We start from the raw sequence: 17,628 nt of genomic DNA, 5'->3' as shown, positions 1-17,628 counted from the left end.
TAGTCCTCCAGCCGTTCCCTCTCCAGAAGCAGTCACCGTTGTGATTCTTTCCAAGATACTTTTTGAATATACAAGCATATACATATATCTTTTTCAATAATATATATGCTGTCTGCACTTTCCCACTTAATCATTATCCGAGAAGTTTTTCCATAGAACTCCAAGCCAACTTGAGCTTTGCCCCTTCCCTCTTCTGCTAACCACAGCCAAAGATGGGGACAATTTTAGTTTCAGTAAGAACAGTAATCACAGCGGATTGAAACATTTTAAATATGTTTAAATCCAAGAACTCATAGTGATTTTTTTTTTAATTCTTTTTTTGTTTTTTTTTACAATTTATTTCTAAAATTTTTATTTTTCATTTACAGTTTGCATTCAGTATTGTTTTTGTATTAGCTTCAGGTGTACAGCCTACTGGCTAGACAATCATATACTCTACAGAGTGTTCCCCTCAATGTTTCCAGTCAAAATGTCATTGTTCATTTTTGGAGGATGTGAGGAAATCAGTTCATTATTCTGAAAACTGGCTAAATAAAAGGAAAGACTCAAGCATTTTTTTCCTGCCTTTTCTTTACAATCTGAACCTCAAGAAAGCCAAATAGTTGATAAGGCAAACTTTCTCTCTATAGGGATGGCAGAATTAGTATATTAGTGTTTTGCAGTCTATATTAATGGAGTTAGGCAATTATCATCAGTGGCTGCTGACATTGCAACAGAGAGACAACCAGACATCATGGGTCTCCTGTACACAAACATTGAACGTGCATAGAAGCAAAGAGTGCTCGAATGAACTCATCACCCAGCTTCAGCTATTAATTATTCATGACAATTTTAATTTTATCTGCCACCTCTCTTCATCACACCTACCCTCATTTTCCCCCACCCTTTAATGATTGCATTTACATTTTTTGTATTGCTCAACTGTGCTCCATAGAGGTTCTAGCAATTTCTACTCCTACCAGCAGTATGTTAAAGTGCATTTAAAAAATATATATTTTTATTGATTTCAGAGAGGGAGGGAGAGTCATAAACATCAATGATGAGAGAGAATCACTGATCGGCTGCCTCCTGCATGCCCCCTACTGGGAATCAAGCACGCAACCCAGGCATGTGCCCTTGGCCAGAATCGAACTTGGGACCCTTCACTCCGCAGGCTGATGCTCTATCCACTGAGCCAAACCAGCTAGGGCAAAAATGCATTTTTTTTTATACTCTGATAAGTGTGTGGTTAAATACTTTTACTCTTGTCAATCTGAGGTTAAAAAATGGTATTTCATTATAGTCTTAAATTACATTTCTTGTCTCATAATTGAGATTCACCATCTTTTCAGATGTTTAAGGGTAATTTGTATTTCCTTAACTGTGAAGTGTCTCTGATTTGTAGAGGTTCTTTTCATATCAAAGAAATTAGCCATTGGTGTATAATTTGAATTGATAATAATATTTCCTAGTTGTTATTTTTCTTTTGCTTTTAATTTTGCTTATGGTGTTTTTTTCCCCATTTAGATTTTTAAAACATTTTAATCATCAGTCTTTTGTGACTTCTATCTTTTGTGTAATATTTTAAAAATCATTTTCACTGTGAGATTATAAAAATATTCCCCTCTGTTGTTTTTTTTAGTTTCTCTGTAGTTTCATTTTTGTGTGTCAAAATCTCTGATCCATCTGGAATTTATTTTGATGTAAGAAGTAGATAGGACTGAAACTCAGTTTTTGTTCAGTATACCCAGTTGTCACAGCACTGTTTATTGAATAGCCTGTCTTTTCTGCCGTAATTTAAAATGCCACGGTTGACATATACTAAATTCCAATGGGTATTTAATTGTGTCTGAACTCTCTTATTTATTTAATTGACATCTGCCTATTCATATATCAGTGCTACATTGTTTTAAATGTTGTAGCTTTATAAAATGTGTTAATACTTTAGAGAACGACCCCTCACCCCGTCACATATACACATAAAACTTAGTCTTTAGAATTTTTATTGCTATTCTTCTGCATTTAGTTGTCGTTATAATTTTAGAACGAATTTATTTAGTTCTTAGAAATATCATGATGGTTTTTTGATTGGAAATGAGTAAAATGTATAGATTTGCATAAAGAGAATTGCCATCTGTTGTGTTTTACTAACTTAGCTGAGATGGAACAGAAACATAAATTCTTGCATTTATGTTGGGGAAACATCAGTTGCACAAGATGTAGTTATTTATTAGACAACTAATTCAGTCTGTGTGCCAGACCATATTTCATTTCCTAGGGAGAAAGCAAATAGATTAATCGTAGTTGGTTCCTAGGCTCTCATCCATTTGTCAAGGCCTAGCTTGGCATCACATCATGCAAACAAATTTTTGTTTCAGCTGACCTCCAGTCTCATGTCAGCCAATAGGGTTATGTGGTTGCTTCAGCGTTATTACAACCTTGCGTGGCATTAGAGGATGTCGAGAGAGGGCAAGTGGGATGTAATGAGTGAGTGGTTCAGCCTCTGGAAGCAGAGAGTGGGGGTGCCCTGTGGCCTTGGCAGGTTATTTAATCTCTTTGGGCCTCAGTTTCCTCAACTGTAATGCGAGGGGATGTTAATTGTACCCGACTCATGGGATTGTGGGTGAGGCTTAACTGAGAGAATTCAAAATGCTTTTGCACACTCCCTATAAATGTTACCTAATAGCACTTATACTGGAAATCTGACTCCACTGGCCTGATGGTATCTGATTTATTATGTTCGGGTCCCGATATCATCACTTAGGAGAGGCAGTAGAAAAAGGTCTCCACAAGAGGGAAGCCAGGTGGTAAGAAGAGGGAGGCCTAGAAACATTAAAGGGATAGTAGCCTTTCTACTGGAAAAGAGAAGGTGATTGAGAAGCAGTGTCGGGTACATATTTGGGGTTTGGGGTTTGGGGACTGAAACCAGCTAATGAACTTCAGCTTAACTGAGAAAAAACTTTCCGGCAGGGACATGTTCAGCCACGGAAAGACTGCTGTGAGCCGCCCGTCAGGAGAAATGTTTGAGAAGAGGCTGGGTAGCCATTTGTTAAAGAAACTGCAAAAAGAATTTCTGAGTTAGGAAAAGGAGGCTAAACAACAAACAACTAAGGCATTTTCCTACAAAATTCTAGTATAAATGCACACAGGTGCAATCTCACATGTAGAAAATTCTCTGCGTATGGCTTACTCATGTTCAAAGAGTTACGATTCTTCAAAACCTTTTTGATCCTGTTTGAGTGAGAGTGCCCTGGGGTCCTGTGAGCATGGGTGACCATCAGAGAAAGGAAGACGTGGAGAAATAAGGAGACTCGGGAGCAGCTTGGGCCACTGTCTCCTTGTCTCTCGTTACCTTGGAGACAAGTCCTATATCTTAGGAGCCCCATCCTTTTTATCTAGAATAGTAATCCTTGCTCCCTACTTAGAGTGTGACTCTTTAAAAGAGCAAGCACGTTATTATAAGTTTTCCGCCTCTTAGTGTGTGTGGAGCTTTTTGAAGGAAGGCAGACAAATGACAAGTTTAAACAAAGGCATATGACCCTATAAACTCGGCCTTACTCCATGTAGCACCAGTACACTTTCCCGTTATCTTTATTTTTCCTGCTATTCTTTTATTTCAGTAAGTGTAACCATGGCATGTTAGAAAAATTTAATAAACTTCTATAACAGGTAGTGTTTAATAGCCTATTTATTTCAGACCCATCTCCCTCTTTTCTTCTGGCAGGCCATTACTGACTTGCCTTAATTTCCTAAGTTATGATCTGTAAAAATTTTTGATGTCACTGGATACATGCATGGTCACATTGTGTTAATTAAGGGAAAAACCTCGTCAATGGGAACACAAGTCTTAGTTGATCTCTAAAATATGATTTCTGTATTTTTAGTGAACGATGAACCTGCTGCAGTCACTGATCCCGAAGAACCTTCTGTTGTTGGTGTGACATCCCCACCTGCTGCTGCAGCATCGAGTGTTACCCCGAACCCCACTGCAGGGTCTCTCCCTGCTCCGGCCACGCCAGCTGAAGGAGAGGAGCCCAGCACGTCGGGCACACAGCAGGTCCTCCCGGCTGTCCCGGCCCCCGATGCTCTGCCTGCTGGGTGAGTAACCTTCTGTCCCTCAGCAGCACTTTCCAATCCTCCAAAGACTGAGGCCCCTTCACCAGGGCAGAAACAACAAGGTTATTTAGTACCTCGTGGCTAGGAGTCTCTGGGAGGCTGCTGTGCTGAGGACCGAGGGAGGTGTGGAAGAACTGCTTATTCTACGTAAATCTTAAAGAGAATCTAAATCAACTGGGGCAGAATCAATGCTACCTTATACTGTGACTGGAAATGAACAGCTTGATCCCAAGAATGTGGCTTTTATAGAACAAGAAGTTTATTTTGCCTTTCAAAATCACTGAGGGGTGTTCGCCTGCATCCTGCCTAGAAAACAGCGTTTCTCTTAACTTCTATCTTAACGGCCTGTGGAGGACGTTAGGCTCTGAATATTACTGGATGTCATTCCCGTAACTGGTGCCGATATTAACATGGGTTACTAGTTTCCTTGCCATCCTTTAGTTCAGAATTAAATCTGATGGTAAACACCCTGAATGCTAAGAAGGTGGCCCCAGTAAGCCAAAAGGAAGTTCAAGTTTAGTTACATAGTGAGTGGAGATAAAAGCAGAGACTCAAAGTCAAATAGATCTGGGTTTGAATCCCCACTTGACCCTATTTGACCTTGTCTGAGTGGCTTACTGTCGTGGTGAGGTGGAGATAATAATCATGGGTATCTCTCTAGGAAGTTAAGAGACTGAAATAAGACGGCGTGAGGGAAGCACTCACCCACTGGTGGGCATTGCACCTGGTGAATATTTTTGAAGTGGTTGTGAAAGAACCATGAATAGTTTTGAACTGGGAAACGAAGGCTTATCTTAGGGCTACCAGTCATAGCAGGGCCAGTCTGTCTGTGGTCCCCCTGTCCATCCTGGTTATCAATTTGGCTTTGTAGACACCCATGTCCATGTCGCCATAGTCACCGTGGTCTGGCTGCTGCTGCTGCTGCTGCTGCTGGTGCTGCTGGTGGGTCCTCTGAGCCCTGTAACTCACAAGGAAAAGGGAAAGGGGTGGGTCCCTTGCTTGGTGCATAATATGGTGTGTTGTTTTTAAGCTACTTTAGAAAACCCAGTTGTTAAAACGACAATCCTAAATCTGCAGCATATGCGATTTTTTACCACGTACATATTGTATCCTTACTATTTGGCGCACTGCCTAACTCATATTTCATCATAAAGTGTGCTGAGCAAATGAAAAGTATTGCAAATAGCTCTTAATACCTCAAGCCTGGAGTGAATTGGGGGTATTGAGAAGTGGCTCTGAAAAGTTTTTTGGTGAAGCTTTTGATTTCATGAAAAGATTAATAACCAATTGCTGTGTCCAATTCCTCCCTACTGAGATTTCTTTTCTCTTTTGTATGTGGTAAGGACTACTCCAAAGACCTTCATTTGGTTTATAATTTCAAATCTGTGTATAATTTGGGGGAAACAGAGCAGAATCATTTTGGCGGAAAGGAGAGAAAATGGCGCCGCCTGTGTCCCCTGTGAGCTGTTTGTTTTCTTTCCGCTGAGCAAATGCCTGGAAGGCCGGCTTCACTCCTGTGTCAGTCACAGGCAATTAGGGCTAATGGCTCAACGTGTCTTTATGTAGGGCGTGTGTGAGGGTTACTGTTCTCTGGGATTGGGCTCTTCCTGTTTCCAGGCAGCTGGAAAACTCCAGGCTCTGAAAACGCTCTTTATTCTAAGTTTGGCGGATGGAGTGGCCCAGGGAAGCGATTCTCCTCCCTTACCCTGCCAGAGCCTGCTGCACTTCTCTGAGGTCGGCTTTGGACGGCATCTTAGAGTGTTTAGAACATGACGAGGCCTGTGTGAGAGTCTGGGGAGGCTGTTGCCTACTTTTAACACGTGTGCCGGTCCACAGAAGGGTGTTGGGACCCAGTTTTCCATCCTGAGGTGCCCATCCCTGAGACATGGGGGAGCCTGGATCCTGAGCTGCCTCACTGGAGGCTGCCATCAGCACTGCTGCGTGCTCGGCAGTGAGCATGGCAGGCTTTCTGTTCTCTGCTTCGTACAAGCCAGAGACCCTTGCAATTCGGAGACCTGCCGGCCCCACCAGGGAATATCGCTCTGTTTACAAGTTTAGGAAATCCAGACGAGATGGACTGTTCCTTTATTCCTGGTATCATGGCTTCAGGAGTCAGAGGACCGATAGAGATTTAACCTTTTTAAATACAACTCTGAGCCTGACGTTTCACCACCTAGAATGCTGCATTGGCTTCCTATTGTCCTAAAGTGGCGATATTCAAAACTGTTTTCATAGTTTTATTTTTTAATTTAATTAATCTATTAATTTTACTGGTTTTAGAGAGACAGGAAGGGAGAGAGAGAAAAACATCAATTTGCTGTTCTGCTTACTAGTACGTACGCATTCATTGGTTGATTCTTGCATGTGCCCTGATCAGGGATCTAACCCCCAATGTTGGTGTATCTGAACGACACTCTAACCAACTGAGCTACTTGGCCAGGGAAGAATTTTTAAAACATGCAATACCTGACTATTTAGTCAGGGGCACTGACCTCTTTTCTCTTAGATTGTCATTAAAAAATGACAACAGCCAACACAACAATAGCTATCTAGTGTGAATGAATCAAAATTATACTTATTTTCTGTTCTGTCAGATTGGCAAAAACATTTTTTGGGTGTGCCGCAGAATTTTAGTAATTAGTTTATGTGTGCCATGAGATGGAAAGGGCTGAAAATTGCTGTCTTGAGGGATACATTCTCTAATCCTTAATAAGGCCTAAAAAGCCCAGCACATAGGCCCCACCCAGCCCTGAAGCCTCCCCTGGAAGACCTCTGCTTTGCTCTCCAAGCTTCAGCCATAACTGACAAATGTTCCGCTCTTTCTCTGCATTTGGGACTCTCTGCCATGCTGGTTGCTGTTTCCAAAACCTTCTTCACTACTTTGTCCATTAATTCCTTTCCATTTTCAGGCCTCAGCACCATCTTCAGAACTAACCCTTCCTCTGGAAGTTCTCCCTCGACCTCTGGTAGACAAGGTCAAACCGCCCTGAGTACTGTAACTCTGCTCACACGTGTAATTGCTTGTTTCGCGTCCCTCTGCCCTGCTGGGCTGTAAACGCCATGATGTCCAGGAGCCCGGCACAAAGTAGGTCCCCAGGACGTATTTGTAATGAGTAAATTTCAACGTTTTCTGCTTCTTCGATACCTCAAATAAATAGCAACTAGGACAGGAGTATTGCATTTTTCCCCCAAGAACAAGAGCTCAAGGCATCCATCATTCACTGGGTTGACTGGCTTTGGGTTTACCTGTGCGTCTCTCACAGGGTCAGGATGTTCTTCCCTGTCACTAGGGGTCCTCGTACACTGAGAAGTCCTGGGGAGTGTCTCCTCTCTACTAAAGCATTCCTGACTCACACTAGAGCGCCTTTTCAAGGTACCCAGACTTTGTCTCGTTCCAACTTTATCTTCTCAACTTCAGTCTCCCTTACTGAGCGATCGAGCAAGAGATCCCTAGGGCTTATTTTTCCAGTTGCTGCATTGCCTTTCTGAAACTTGCAGCAGATAAGACTGATTATAGCCCTAGCTGGTTTGGCCCAGTGTATAGAAAGTTGGCCTGCGGACTGAAGGGTCCTAGGTTCGATTCTGGTCAAGGGTACATGCCTAGGTTGCGGGCTTGATCCCCCCTGAGGGGCATGCAGAAGGCAGCCAATCATTGATTCTATCTCATCATTGATGTTTCTATCTCTTTCCCTCTCCTTCTTCTCTGAAATCAATAATAAAAAAAAATATCTATCTATCTATCTATCTATCTATCTATCTATCTATCTATCTATCTATCATCTATCTAAAAGCCTAAGTGACCATTCGACCAGTCACTATGACACACGCTGACCACCAGGGGGCAGACACTCAATGCAGGAGCTGCCCTCTGGTGGTCAGTGCGCTCCCACAATGGGAGCGCCACTCAGCTGACTGGGCGCCCCTGGATCATGGCTGGTGAGCGCAGCTGCAGCAGCTGGAGCCTCTCCAACGACACTCCCCCTGCGCACCCCTACCCCATCCGTACTGGGATCAGGACCAGCATCAGGAATGACTGGGCACCAGCCGAGGCTGCTTCTTGGTCATGGGGGTGCAGAGACCGCAGCAGAGCAGCAGTGAGCCTGCCAGCGGTGGCAGGCGCAGCAGGGCCGGGATGAGGGAGTGGTGCAGCGCCCAGCCCGGCCTTGGGCTCCTCTCCGGCCACCGGCCACTTCAGCCACTGCTACATCCCCGGGAGGATGTTGGACTGCGGTTTCGGCCCGATCCCCACAGGCCATGCCGAGGGTCCGCACTGGTGCATGAATCCGTGCACCTGGCCTCTGGTATATATATATATATATAAAAGACTGGTTATAAGGAGATAACACATGTCTGTATGTTTGGGTTTTTTTTTTTTTAATTCTCACCCGAGGATATGTTTTTATTGATGAGAGAGAGAGAGAGAGAGACAATGTGAGAGAGAAATATTGATCAGTTGTGCACCCCGACCAGAGATAGAACCGCAACCTAGCTAGTATGTGCCCTGACTGGGAATGGAACCCAAAACCTTTTGGTGCATGGATGATGCTCCAACCTACTGAGCCACCTGGCCAGTGCCATGTCTGTGTGTTTTAAGGACTGAAGTCTACTGAAAGCTGGGCTGCATAAGTCCAAATAGAACACCGCATTAGCCTTTTCTCCCTGTCTCCAAACACTCCTGCTTTCTGTACTTTTAAATTTAATTAGCAGGAGAGAAGCCAACTGGAAGGGTCTCTTTGTTTTCAGCTTGCACATGTCCAGTAATGGAGGGGTGCCAGGAAGGCTCGGGAGACATATGGTGAGATAGTGGTCCAGGCAGCGGGCAACGGGGAGTGAGGCCACTTTGATCAGTGGGCCCTGCATCTGGTTTTTATCAGCACTGAGTCCACTTTGGGGACTGAATGCTCATTAACAGACCCTGTGTACACGGCTTAGATAAACTCTAAGTGCGTCCCAGGCTTTGCGCTCGCACAGGGCCTCGCACACAGAGGCACATTATTTCACCCTGGCAGCCCGTGCTCTGCTGTGGTTTCTTACATAAGGGAGGCCGTTGTGTTTGGACTGCCGACTTACCTCAGCACTGCCGGTTCACACCATCCCGTTCTCCCACAGTCACTGGCTGCCCCGTCCGTTTCCTGCCTCAGAGTGGAGTTAACTGAGGAGGGGTGTTTTCTTGATCTTTTTGATGTGCCATCTCCCCTGCCACCGCACCCAGTTGTGGAGATCCAGAGGTCCTTTTCCCCAGTGGTCCTTGAGACACTATCAGGAATCACAACCTCGTAAGCGTTCTTCGATGTGTTGTTTGTAGAGACACTTGAAGAGAGATGGGAATTTGAAGCTTCTCTGCTAAGTTAGAAACCAGCCAATGCCATTGATTTTCATTCCAAACTCAAATTTGGCACTAGCCAAAAATTCTTGCCCAAGGAGTTTAGACAGTGCTGTTCAGACTCTCCGTGAAGAACCAGTCCTTTTTTTCTGGCTTTTTGTTGTTTTATTTATTTTTTCAATCTGTTACAAATCCTTACTTTTGTTCTCTATTCAGTGAGACAAATCGACTAGTCACATGTTTCGATGTGACAGTATCAAATCAAGTTGATGAGAAAGTTTCTAAATGCTTAGAAACTTCTGCATTTTTCTGGTGGCTAAATGGTAACCATTTGGGCCATGCACCACACTTTGCGTAGCACCATTTAAAAGGACTATACTGGGAGACTCTGTGCCTTTTGCAGAATATGGTTTAGTTTTTTTACTTATAAGCTTAGGTAATGACCAATAGTATATGTTCCTGACTTCCTCATCATCATCTCACAGCAAAACCTTATTTCCAAAGATTCTACTGTTGTCAGGGCTGGCCCAGGAGATGTTCTCACCCTCCTATACGTATGTATTCATGTGTGTTAATGGTGATTGTGTCCATCTTTGTATCCCTAGCACCTGGCGTAGTGCTTGGTTTCTAGAGAGATGGAGTTGGAAGTGTTAGTTGAATGACATGATTTCATTCTCAGTAGCCCTTAAAACTTTTTTTCTGGAGGGGGACAGGGAATAGAAGAAGAAAGAATAAGGAGAACAACAACAAACAAACACCCAGGTTTAATCATTGGTGCTGTTCATGTACCTTGTGTATATTTTTTCCTGACCATTGATAACAGCTAGTATGTGTTAAGCGTTTCCAGTGTGTTGGAGAATGCTAAGTTTCACATGTGGGTTACCTCATGCAGTCTTCACAGCACTCTGAATGGTAGCCACTTTTGTCCTTATTTTGCAGATCAGAGAACCTTAAGCCATTTGCCCGAGACCACATATACATAACACACACATTTACACACATCTACCAAAATTTGGTAATCTTATGGTATGTGCCTTTACATTTTATTTGTTTATTGTAAAATATCTTAAGCATGCAGGTAAGAATGGACAGCACTTCAGATTTAATGAAAAACAGTATATTTATGTAATTTAAAAATAATTTTGATTATCTTATTTTTTTAAGAGTGACTATTTCCCTACATTGCCAGATATGCAAAATCTTGTAATTGCAAAATGTTAAAAAAAAATTTAAACTTTTTATTGAATTTATTGGGGTGACATTGGTTAATAATATTATACTAGAGGCCCAGTGCACGAAATCTGTGCACTCGGCAGGGGGGAGAGAGGGGAGGTGGTCCCTCAGCCCAGCCTGCGCCCTCTCACAGTCCGGGAGCCCTCGGGGGATGTCCAACTGACAGCTTTCTCCACGCGGGGAGTGAGCCTAAGCCAGCAGTCAGACATCATTAGCACTGCTGTGGAGGCGGGAGAGGCTCCCACCACCGCCTCTGCACTCACCAGCCATGAGCCCGGCTTCTGGCTAAGCAGCGCTCCCCGTGAGAGTGCACTGACCACCAGGGGACAGTTCCTGTGTCAAGCGTCTGCCCCCTGGTGATCAGTGTGCGTCAAAGCGACTGGTCGTTCCAACATTCAGTTGATTTGCATATTAGCCTTTTATTATATAGGACTAGAGGCCTGTTGCACGAAGAGATTTGTGCAATAGGCCTTCCTTTCTCCTGGCTGCTGGCACTGGCTTGCCTCCAGCACCTGGGGCCCAGGCCTTTGCTCTGGACAAGTTCTGGCTGGAGCCAGCCCTGGAAACATCAGGCTTCGCTGCTCCGCCGGCCTCAGGGCCATGAGGCCTCGCTGTTCCGCCGGCCCCAGAAACATCAGGCCTGGCTGCTCCACCGCTTGGAGCCTATGTATGCAAATTAACCGCCAACTTTGTTGGCGGTTAATTTGCATATCGTGCTGATTAGCCAATGGGAGGTGTAGCAAAGGTACAGTCAATTACCATGTTTGTCTATTATTAGATAGGATAGGTTTCAAGTGTACATCATCTGTATATTGTATTGTGTGTTCACCACCCCAAGTCAAGTCTCTTTCCATCACCATTTACCCCCTATTCCCTCTTCTACTTCCCCTCACCCCCCTTTCCCTCTGATGATCACCATATTGGTTGTCTGTGTCTATGAGGTTTCTCTGTTGTTGTTGTTTTGCTTAGTCCCTCTACCTTTTTCACCCAGTCCCGAAAGCTCCCGCCCTTCCTCTGACAACTGCCAGTTTGTTCTCTATTGGTCTGTTTCTGTTTTGTTAGTTTATTTTGATCATTAAATTCCACATGTGAGTGAAATCATATGGTACTTGTGTTTCTCTGATGGGCTTATTTCTAACTGCATAATGTTCTCCAGGTCCATCCATGCTGTTGCAAAGGGCAAGATTTCCTTCTTTTTTATAGCTGAGTAGTATTCCTTTACATAAATATACCAACACTTTTTTATCCACCCTCTACTGATGGGCACTTGAACTGCACTGCAGTGAACACAGGGGTGCATATATTCTTTTGAATTAGTATTTCGAGTTTCTTAGGATATATTCCCAGAAGTGGAATTGCTGGGTCATAAAATAATATTTTTATATGTACTATCTCCAGGAATTTTCTTGCCTCTCTGTGAAAGTATGTGTTTTAATGTTGCCAACTTCCATTGAAGAGCTTTGGAGACTTTTCCAAGGCAAAAGGGGGAGGGGTGGTTGAAGAAGAGGAAGAAGCAAAATAGAATTAATTCAGAGCCTCGGCAGCTACTACTGTTGCCATCCTGTGCTTAAAGGGCATAAAGTGCTAGTTGTTGATAGTTTAAAAAACAGGTTAGTGTGCTAAGATTTAAAGGAAAGCTCAGTATTTCAAGAAAGGTTCTCGGCGGAAGGACAGAGTTTAACACATTTCCTACGCAGTTTGCAAAGGACCTACTGAAGCAATGAAAACAGCGAGCAGGAAATGTGTTCTATTGCACAGAGATTTCTGACTCATAAAACAGTCTGAAATGTCCTTACAGAGGAAATAAATCTCGTGGTTCACCCAGGAAGTGACCAGAGCTTGGGGAATAGGATTTGGTTCAGAGTCATGTATTATAGGGGCATAAAGTAAGAAAATATGAATCCCATTAGTTCGTGCCTGTGGGAAATTGAGCTTCTACATAGGAGGCTTTAAGAATACTTGGGGACCCAAAAATTCAGTGCCCAGAATAGCAGCTCAACAAAGAATTCCTTTTGTTTTCTTTTCTTGAATAAAGAATTTTAAGCGGGTGGGGGTGGGGGTGGGGGGGAAGAACACTTGGATACTCTCAGTGCATTTCCTGAAGTTTGGCTTTCGTGTAAGTAACCAGCCAGGCATCTTTTGAGGGTGCAAAGGGGTTTTGGCTTTTGGTTTTGACTTTATTTTCTAACAGAGAATATTTTTTGAATGAGAGTCAAGTTTACTAATGCCCTGTAAGCAAATTAATAAATACTGTAAGTTAACAATGCTCTTAGGAAGATGGGCGATTTTTTTTCAAATTATAAGAGAAAGTGTATTTAGAAAGTTACAGGTGTAGTAGCAGGGTCCTTGGAGCTTAGAGAGAAAGGCAGAGGTACCACACGTGGGGGAAGAGGACGGGGAAGGGAAAGGCACCTGAGGACTCCCTAGAGCAGCGGTCGCCAACCTGTGGTCCACAGACCACTGGTGGTCCGTGAGGTCTGAAAGATTGGCGACCACAGCCCTAGAGAAATAGCTGCCCACAGATAGAATTTCTGATATGTAAACTTGTAAGGGCCATTTAAAGAGAATGTCTCGAATACTGACCTGCAACCCTCACCCAGCTTTTATCCTTTCCCAACTTAATCCTACACTTGGTGAAACATTCTGTTCAAACATAGCGGAATCTGATCAAGAAGTATATTGGTCAGGATTGTTGAATATACACTGTAATGGCAGGTCATTGAGAATTAATTTCTTGAACACCTTTTAGGAAACCTTCCACAAGGAAATGTGGTTCAGGTGACCAGATAGTTTCCTTTCAGGAAAACATAGGAGAGAAGTGATTGCAAGTCATCCCAATAATGGGATTGAGATCTTGAGCCTTTACCCTTTTATTTCTTATTTATTTATTTTTTAAAATATATTTTTATTGATTTCAGAGAGGAAAGGAGAGGGTGAGAGAGATAGAAACATCAATGATGAGAGAGAATCATTGATGGCTACCTCCTGTGTGCCCCCACTGGAGATGGAGCCCACAGCCAGGGCATGTGTCCTGACCGGGAATCGAACCTTGACCTCCTGGTTCATAGGTCGATGCTCAACCACTGAGCCACACCAGCCTGGCAGCCTTTACCCTTTTAATGCTGCTGCTGCTGAGGGAATTGGGGCATGTACATGGAAGATACACAGCTGAATAAAGGGCAGGTAGAATCCACAGGAGCAAAGATAATTGAGGTTTAAAAAAGTATCTAAGATTAATTGAAACTGGAGACTACTTTTAGGTACTTTCGGGTACAAAGACCCTGCGTAGTCTGTGGTCCAACTGAATGTTACTCATTGAAGGCCAAGGAGCAATGTGTTGGGAAGGAACCTGAATCACACTTGATGCTTTGAACACTATTTCTGACAGCATCAAAGAAAACTATTCAGTGGGAGAGGATATGACCCATGTGACCAGGATGCAGTATTGAGACCCATGGGTAGGTTGATTGAAAAGCCTTTTAATCTCAGTGGGAAGAAGATGCTTAGAAGGGAGAGAAACCTAACCCCTGACAGGGATGTGCTGATGAAAGGTCGCTGCTAGTATCACTTTCTTGGCATGGGAGACCAAACCAAGACAGTCGGAAGGCTTGATCTATGTGGGTCACAGTTACTGGGGAGAAATGAGAATCAGGAGGCTCATTTGATTGACAACAGAATTAACCGACTGTGCCGCATGAATGAAAGGAAGAGATTCATATGAATTCTGAGGAGCCGTGCAGATAAGGGAGGAGTTGAGAGTTCTCTAAGAAAAGCAGCTAGGCCAGGTCATAGATCAGGGAGGACCCACGTGGACATTTAATCTGAGCAGGAGTCCAGTTTTAAAAGGAAAAACGTAGCTATCAAAAAGGTAATGGAAGAAAGGCCTTATTTCTCTGGTAACTATTTTTCTAGCTAAACCAGTTGAGAGGGTTCATAGAAGGACACCGAGATTTGCTGGACAATAACAGCCCCTGAAAGAGAGACTTTGATTTGTAGGATCAGCTGGGATCAAAGATGGGACGGACAGATCTAGTCTAGGCTTGGAAAGAGCTGCTGTAAATCATGAATATAAGCGAAGAGGATTCACACCGATTTTCTTTCTGGCAGTGTGTGGGAACTCTGCTGTGCCAATTAAGGGCATTGACTTCATTGGATTTCAAGTAGTATGCCATCTTCAAATTAAGGTACTAGCCAAAGTACAATAAAACCAAAGTTTTCTCCTTGCCTCAAGTGAAATATAAAAGAAGTCAAAAGTAGAGCCTACTTATTAGATGAAAGTTGTCACAAAAGAATTGTTGGAATAAAGAAAGAGTCTTCTAGTGCCTTTTATCTGCAATTGCTACGATAAGTATCGTGTCTTTACAAAAGGGGTAGCCCCATGCTTGCTTTGGCAGCACATGCACTGAGAGGGGTAGCCCCATCCACATATTATAGACAGTTTTCCAAATAGTAACCACAAAATGAGGGAACTAATTTTGTTGGTGCTTTTGTGCCACAAAATTGCCAGGGAAGGGAAAGAGGTAGCTAATGTCTTAAGGAATTCAGAGGAGTTCTCAGCTACGTAAGTTTATCAGGAGCAAACATTATGAAAGGGTGTTTCCTGCTGTTGCCTCAAGGAGCTTCCCTATTTCAGTATTTACCCTTAAGCCAAGTATCTTCCTCAAGACTTTCCTCATTTCCAAACTCAGATGCACAAAGAGGGTATCAGATTTGCTCCTCGATTATAGAACAGGCGTGAGGAGTTTGGAGAGTTGGCGTGAAGCCCGTGTGCTACCAGCCTGCCTTTCCTACCCAAAGGTTTTAGATCTTCACAGATGGGACACCAGCCTCTTGAGCTGGCCATGTTTGTCAGTGGCACACACAAAAATAGCAACCTAACAGTGATGGTAGCACAGTTTTACACATGTTAAATGGTTGAGATACATAACATGACAATAAATATGACACGTTTTCCATGAGAAGACCTGAAATTTGCTGTGGAAGCCGGTGTGGGAAGGGTTGGAGTTTGTGGGTGTTGTCCCGAAGTTGTGCAAGGAGTATTATCTGAAATCAGGTGGGAGTTGTAACGCCAGATGGGTGTGGTATATAAGGTGGTAAACTGAAGTAACTGGTAGGTGTGTGGGTTTTGTATTCCTATGTGACTGGGTTTAGCTGGGGGAAGTCTTCTGTGTTCACCTCATGTTTCACAAGGGCAAAATCAAAACACAAAATTTGCATTATGCTCAAATTGTTCCATCATATATCAATCATATTGGAATAGATCTGCATTTTCAAAACAAGTGTTTCAGCAGAACTGACTGTATCAGCTTCTTGGAAAAGGTCGCCTTCTCCCTAAAGAGAGGTAAGAAAAGTCAGTGTAAACCATAAAAACTAACGGGGCCATTAATATCTTTTAGAAAGTGGTAATCATTTTATAAATGTAAATTTTTGCATTCTTTATATATTAGTTACTGTATCCTGGGTAAGCAGAGTTACCATCAGCTTGTTGAGTGTCGGAATAATTGGTAGTGTGGGAATGGGTGGCCCTTGGCTGTACTTTGTCATGATTTTGCTTGTGGATTATCTCTTTATTTCATCTGCTACCTTGTCGTTCCTCTATTAGCACAGATGAGCCACCTCCGCACCCCAATCTCATATTCACTGACACACAGACTTATGGGTAGAGCAGTCAATAAATAACAGTATGCAGTATTTCTTTGAGTCACCCAGATCTCTCTTAAAGATTCTCTGTAGCCCTAGCTGGTTTGGCTCAGTGGATAGAGCGCCGGCCTGAGGACTAAAGGGTCTCGGGTTTGATTCCATTCAAGGGCACATGCCCAGGTTTTGGACTCGATCCCCAGTAGGAGGAGTGCAGGAGGCAGCCTCTCAATGATTCTCTCATCATTGATGTTTCTATCTCTCTCTCCCTCTTCTTCCTCTCTGAAAAAAAAATTTAAAAAAAATATATATATGTATATATGATTCTCTGTAAATGAATCCTGTATTCTAAAAAGAAATGTGATCGTGAATATATATGATGCTAGGAGAACAATGGTAATCATATAAATTGTGGCTTCAAGAGGTGATATAGGCTTAAAAGGCTATGGAGTTATCCATAGATAAACTCTAGGAGAGGTCTGTGAACCCCAGAAAGTGTATACAGAGTTTTGTTGGTGAGTGCATTTTGGGAGGAAAGAGTCTTTCATCGCATTCCTAAATGGACCTTTGATCTCAAAGTGGTCAAGAAAGACTGATTTAGAAAACGCCATGGAATGTAGTTCATATGGGTGCTTGAGGGGCATTTAGAGCGATTGATGGTGTGTCCTGGTACTATGTGTCCGCAGAGGGAGCTGTTCTGGTTTTCTCAGGAAGCACCCCAGGGACTGCAGTGGGTGCATGGGGCTGGTTTGACCACTGGTTGATCTTGCATGTCATCCTTGATGTTTCCTCTCAAATTAGCCACATCAGTGGTGAAGGACTCCCTTTCACACAAGGATTTATACCTTTCTACTGTGCATCTCATGCTTCCCTTGACTTTATTTTTCAGATGGGAACAGCGAGAGTTGCCCAACGGCCGTGTCTATTATGTTGACCACAATACCAAGACCACCACCTGGGAACGTCCTCTTCCTCCAGGGTAAGGCCTGGGCCAACAAGCCCTGAGACTCTAGGGCTGGCACCAAGAGTCACCCAGTGGCTTCTCCACCACTAACTGCTGTTGCCTCCTCTTTATTTTCCCCACTTTCTTCTACGTTCTCTCTCTTTTTTCCCTCCTTCCACGGTCTTCCCCTTCTATATTCTTTCCCCTCTCCTCTCATGCATTATATTGGCCATGACCGATGGCCCTGGGCTTTAGTAAGTGGTATTCAGAGCTACTGTGGCCGTTGGGTCCCGGAGGAAGGAGGGCTGAGGAGGTCCCCTGGGCCATTGCTATCTCCATGCCCTCAGTCATTTCACCTACAGAAATATCCTATTAGGGCCAGGTTTTCAATTTGTTT

At 43.5% G+C, this 17,628-nt stretch overlaps 1 protein-coding gene across 3 annotated transcripts in view; it reads left to right on the top strand.

Moving 5' to 3' along the window:
• WWP2 (WW domain containing E3 ubiquitin protein ligase 2) overlaps nucleotides 1–17,628 on the top strand; it is a 119,167-nt gene that overhangs the window by 73,320 nt on the left and 28,219 nt on the right. For all 3 annotated transcript variants that reach the window (XM_036346081.1, XM_036346080.1, XM_036346082.1), the window contains 2 exons: nucleotides 3,864–4,077; nucleotides 17,178–17,267. In XM_036346081.1, coding sequence (XP_036201974.1) covers nucleotides 3,864–4,077; nucleotides 17,178–17,267 — 304 coding nt within the window. The remainder of the gene's footprint in view (nucleotides 1–3,863; nucleotides 4,078–17,177; nucleotides 17,268–17,628) is intronic.

Source organism: Myotis myotis, unplaced genomic scaffold, assembly GCF_014108235.1.
Source record: "Myotis myotis isolate mMyoMyo1 unplaced genomic scaffold, mMyoMyo1.p scaffold_m19_p_19, whole genome shotgun sequence".
Lineage (NCBI taxonomy): Eukaryota > Metazoa > Chordata > Mammalia > Chiroptera > Vespertilionidae > Myotis > Myotis myotis.
The sequence above is the reverse complement of the archived record's forward strand: the minus strand, read 5'-3'. Positions and strand labels throughout refer to the sequence as shown.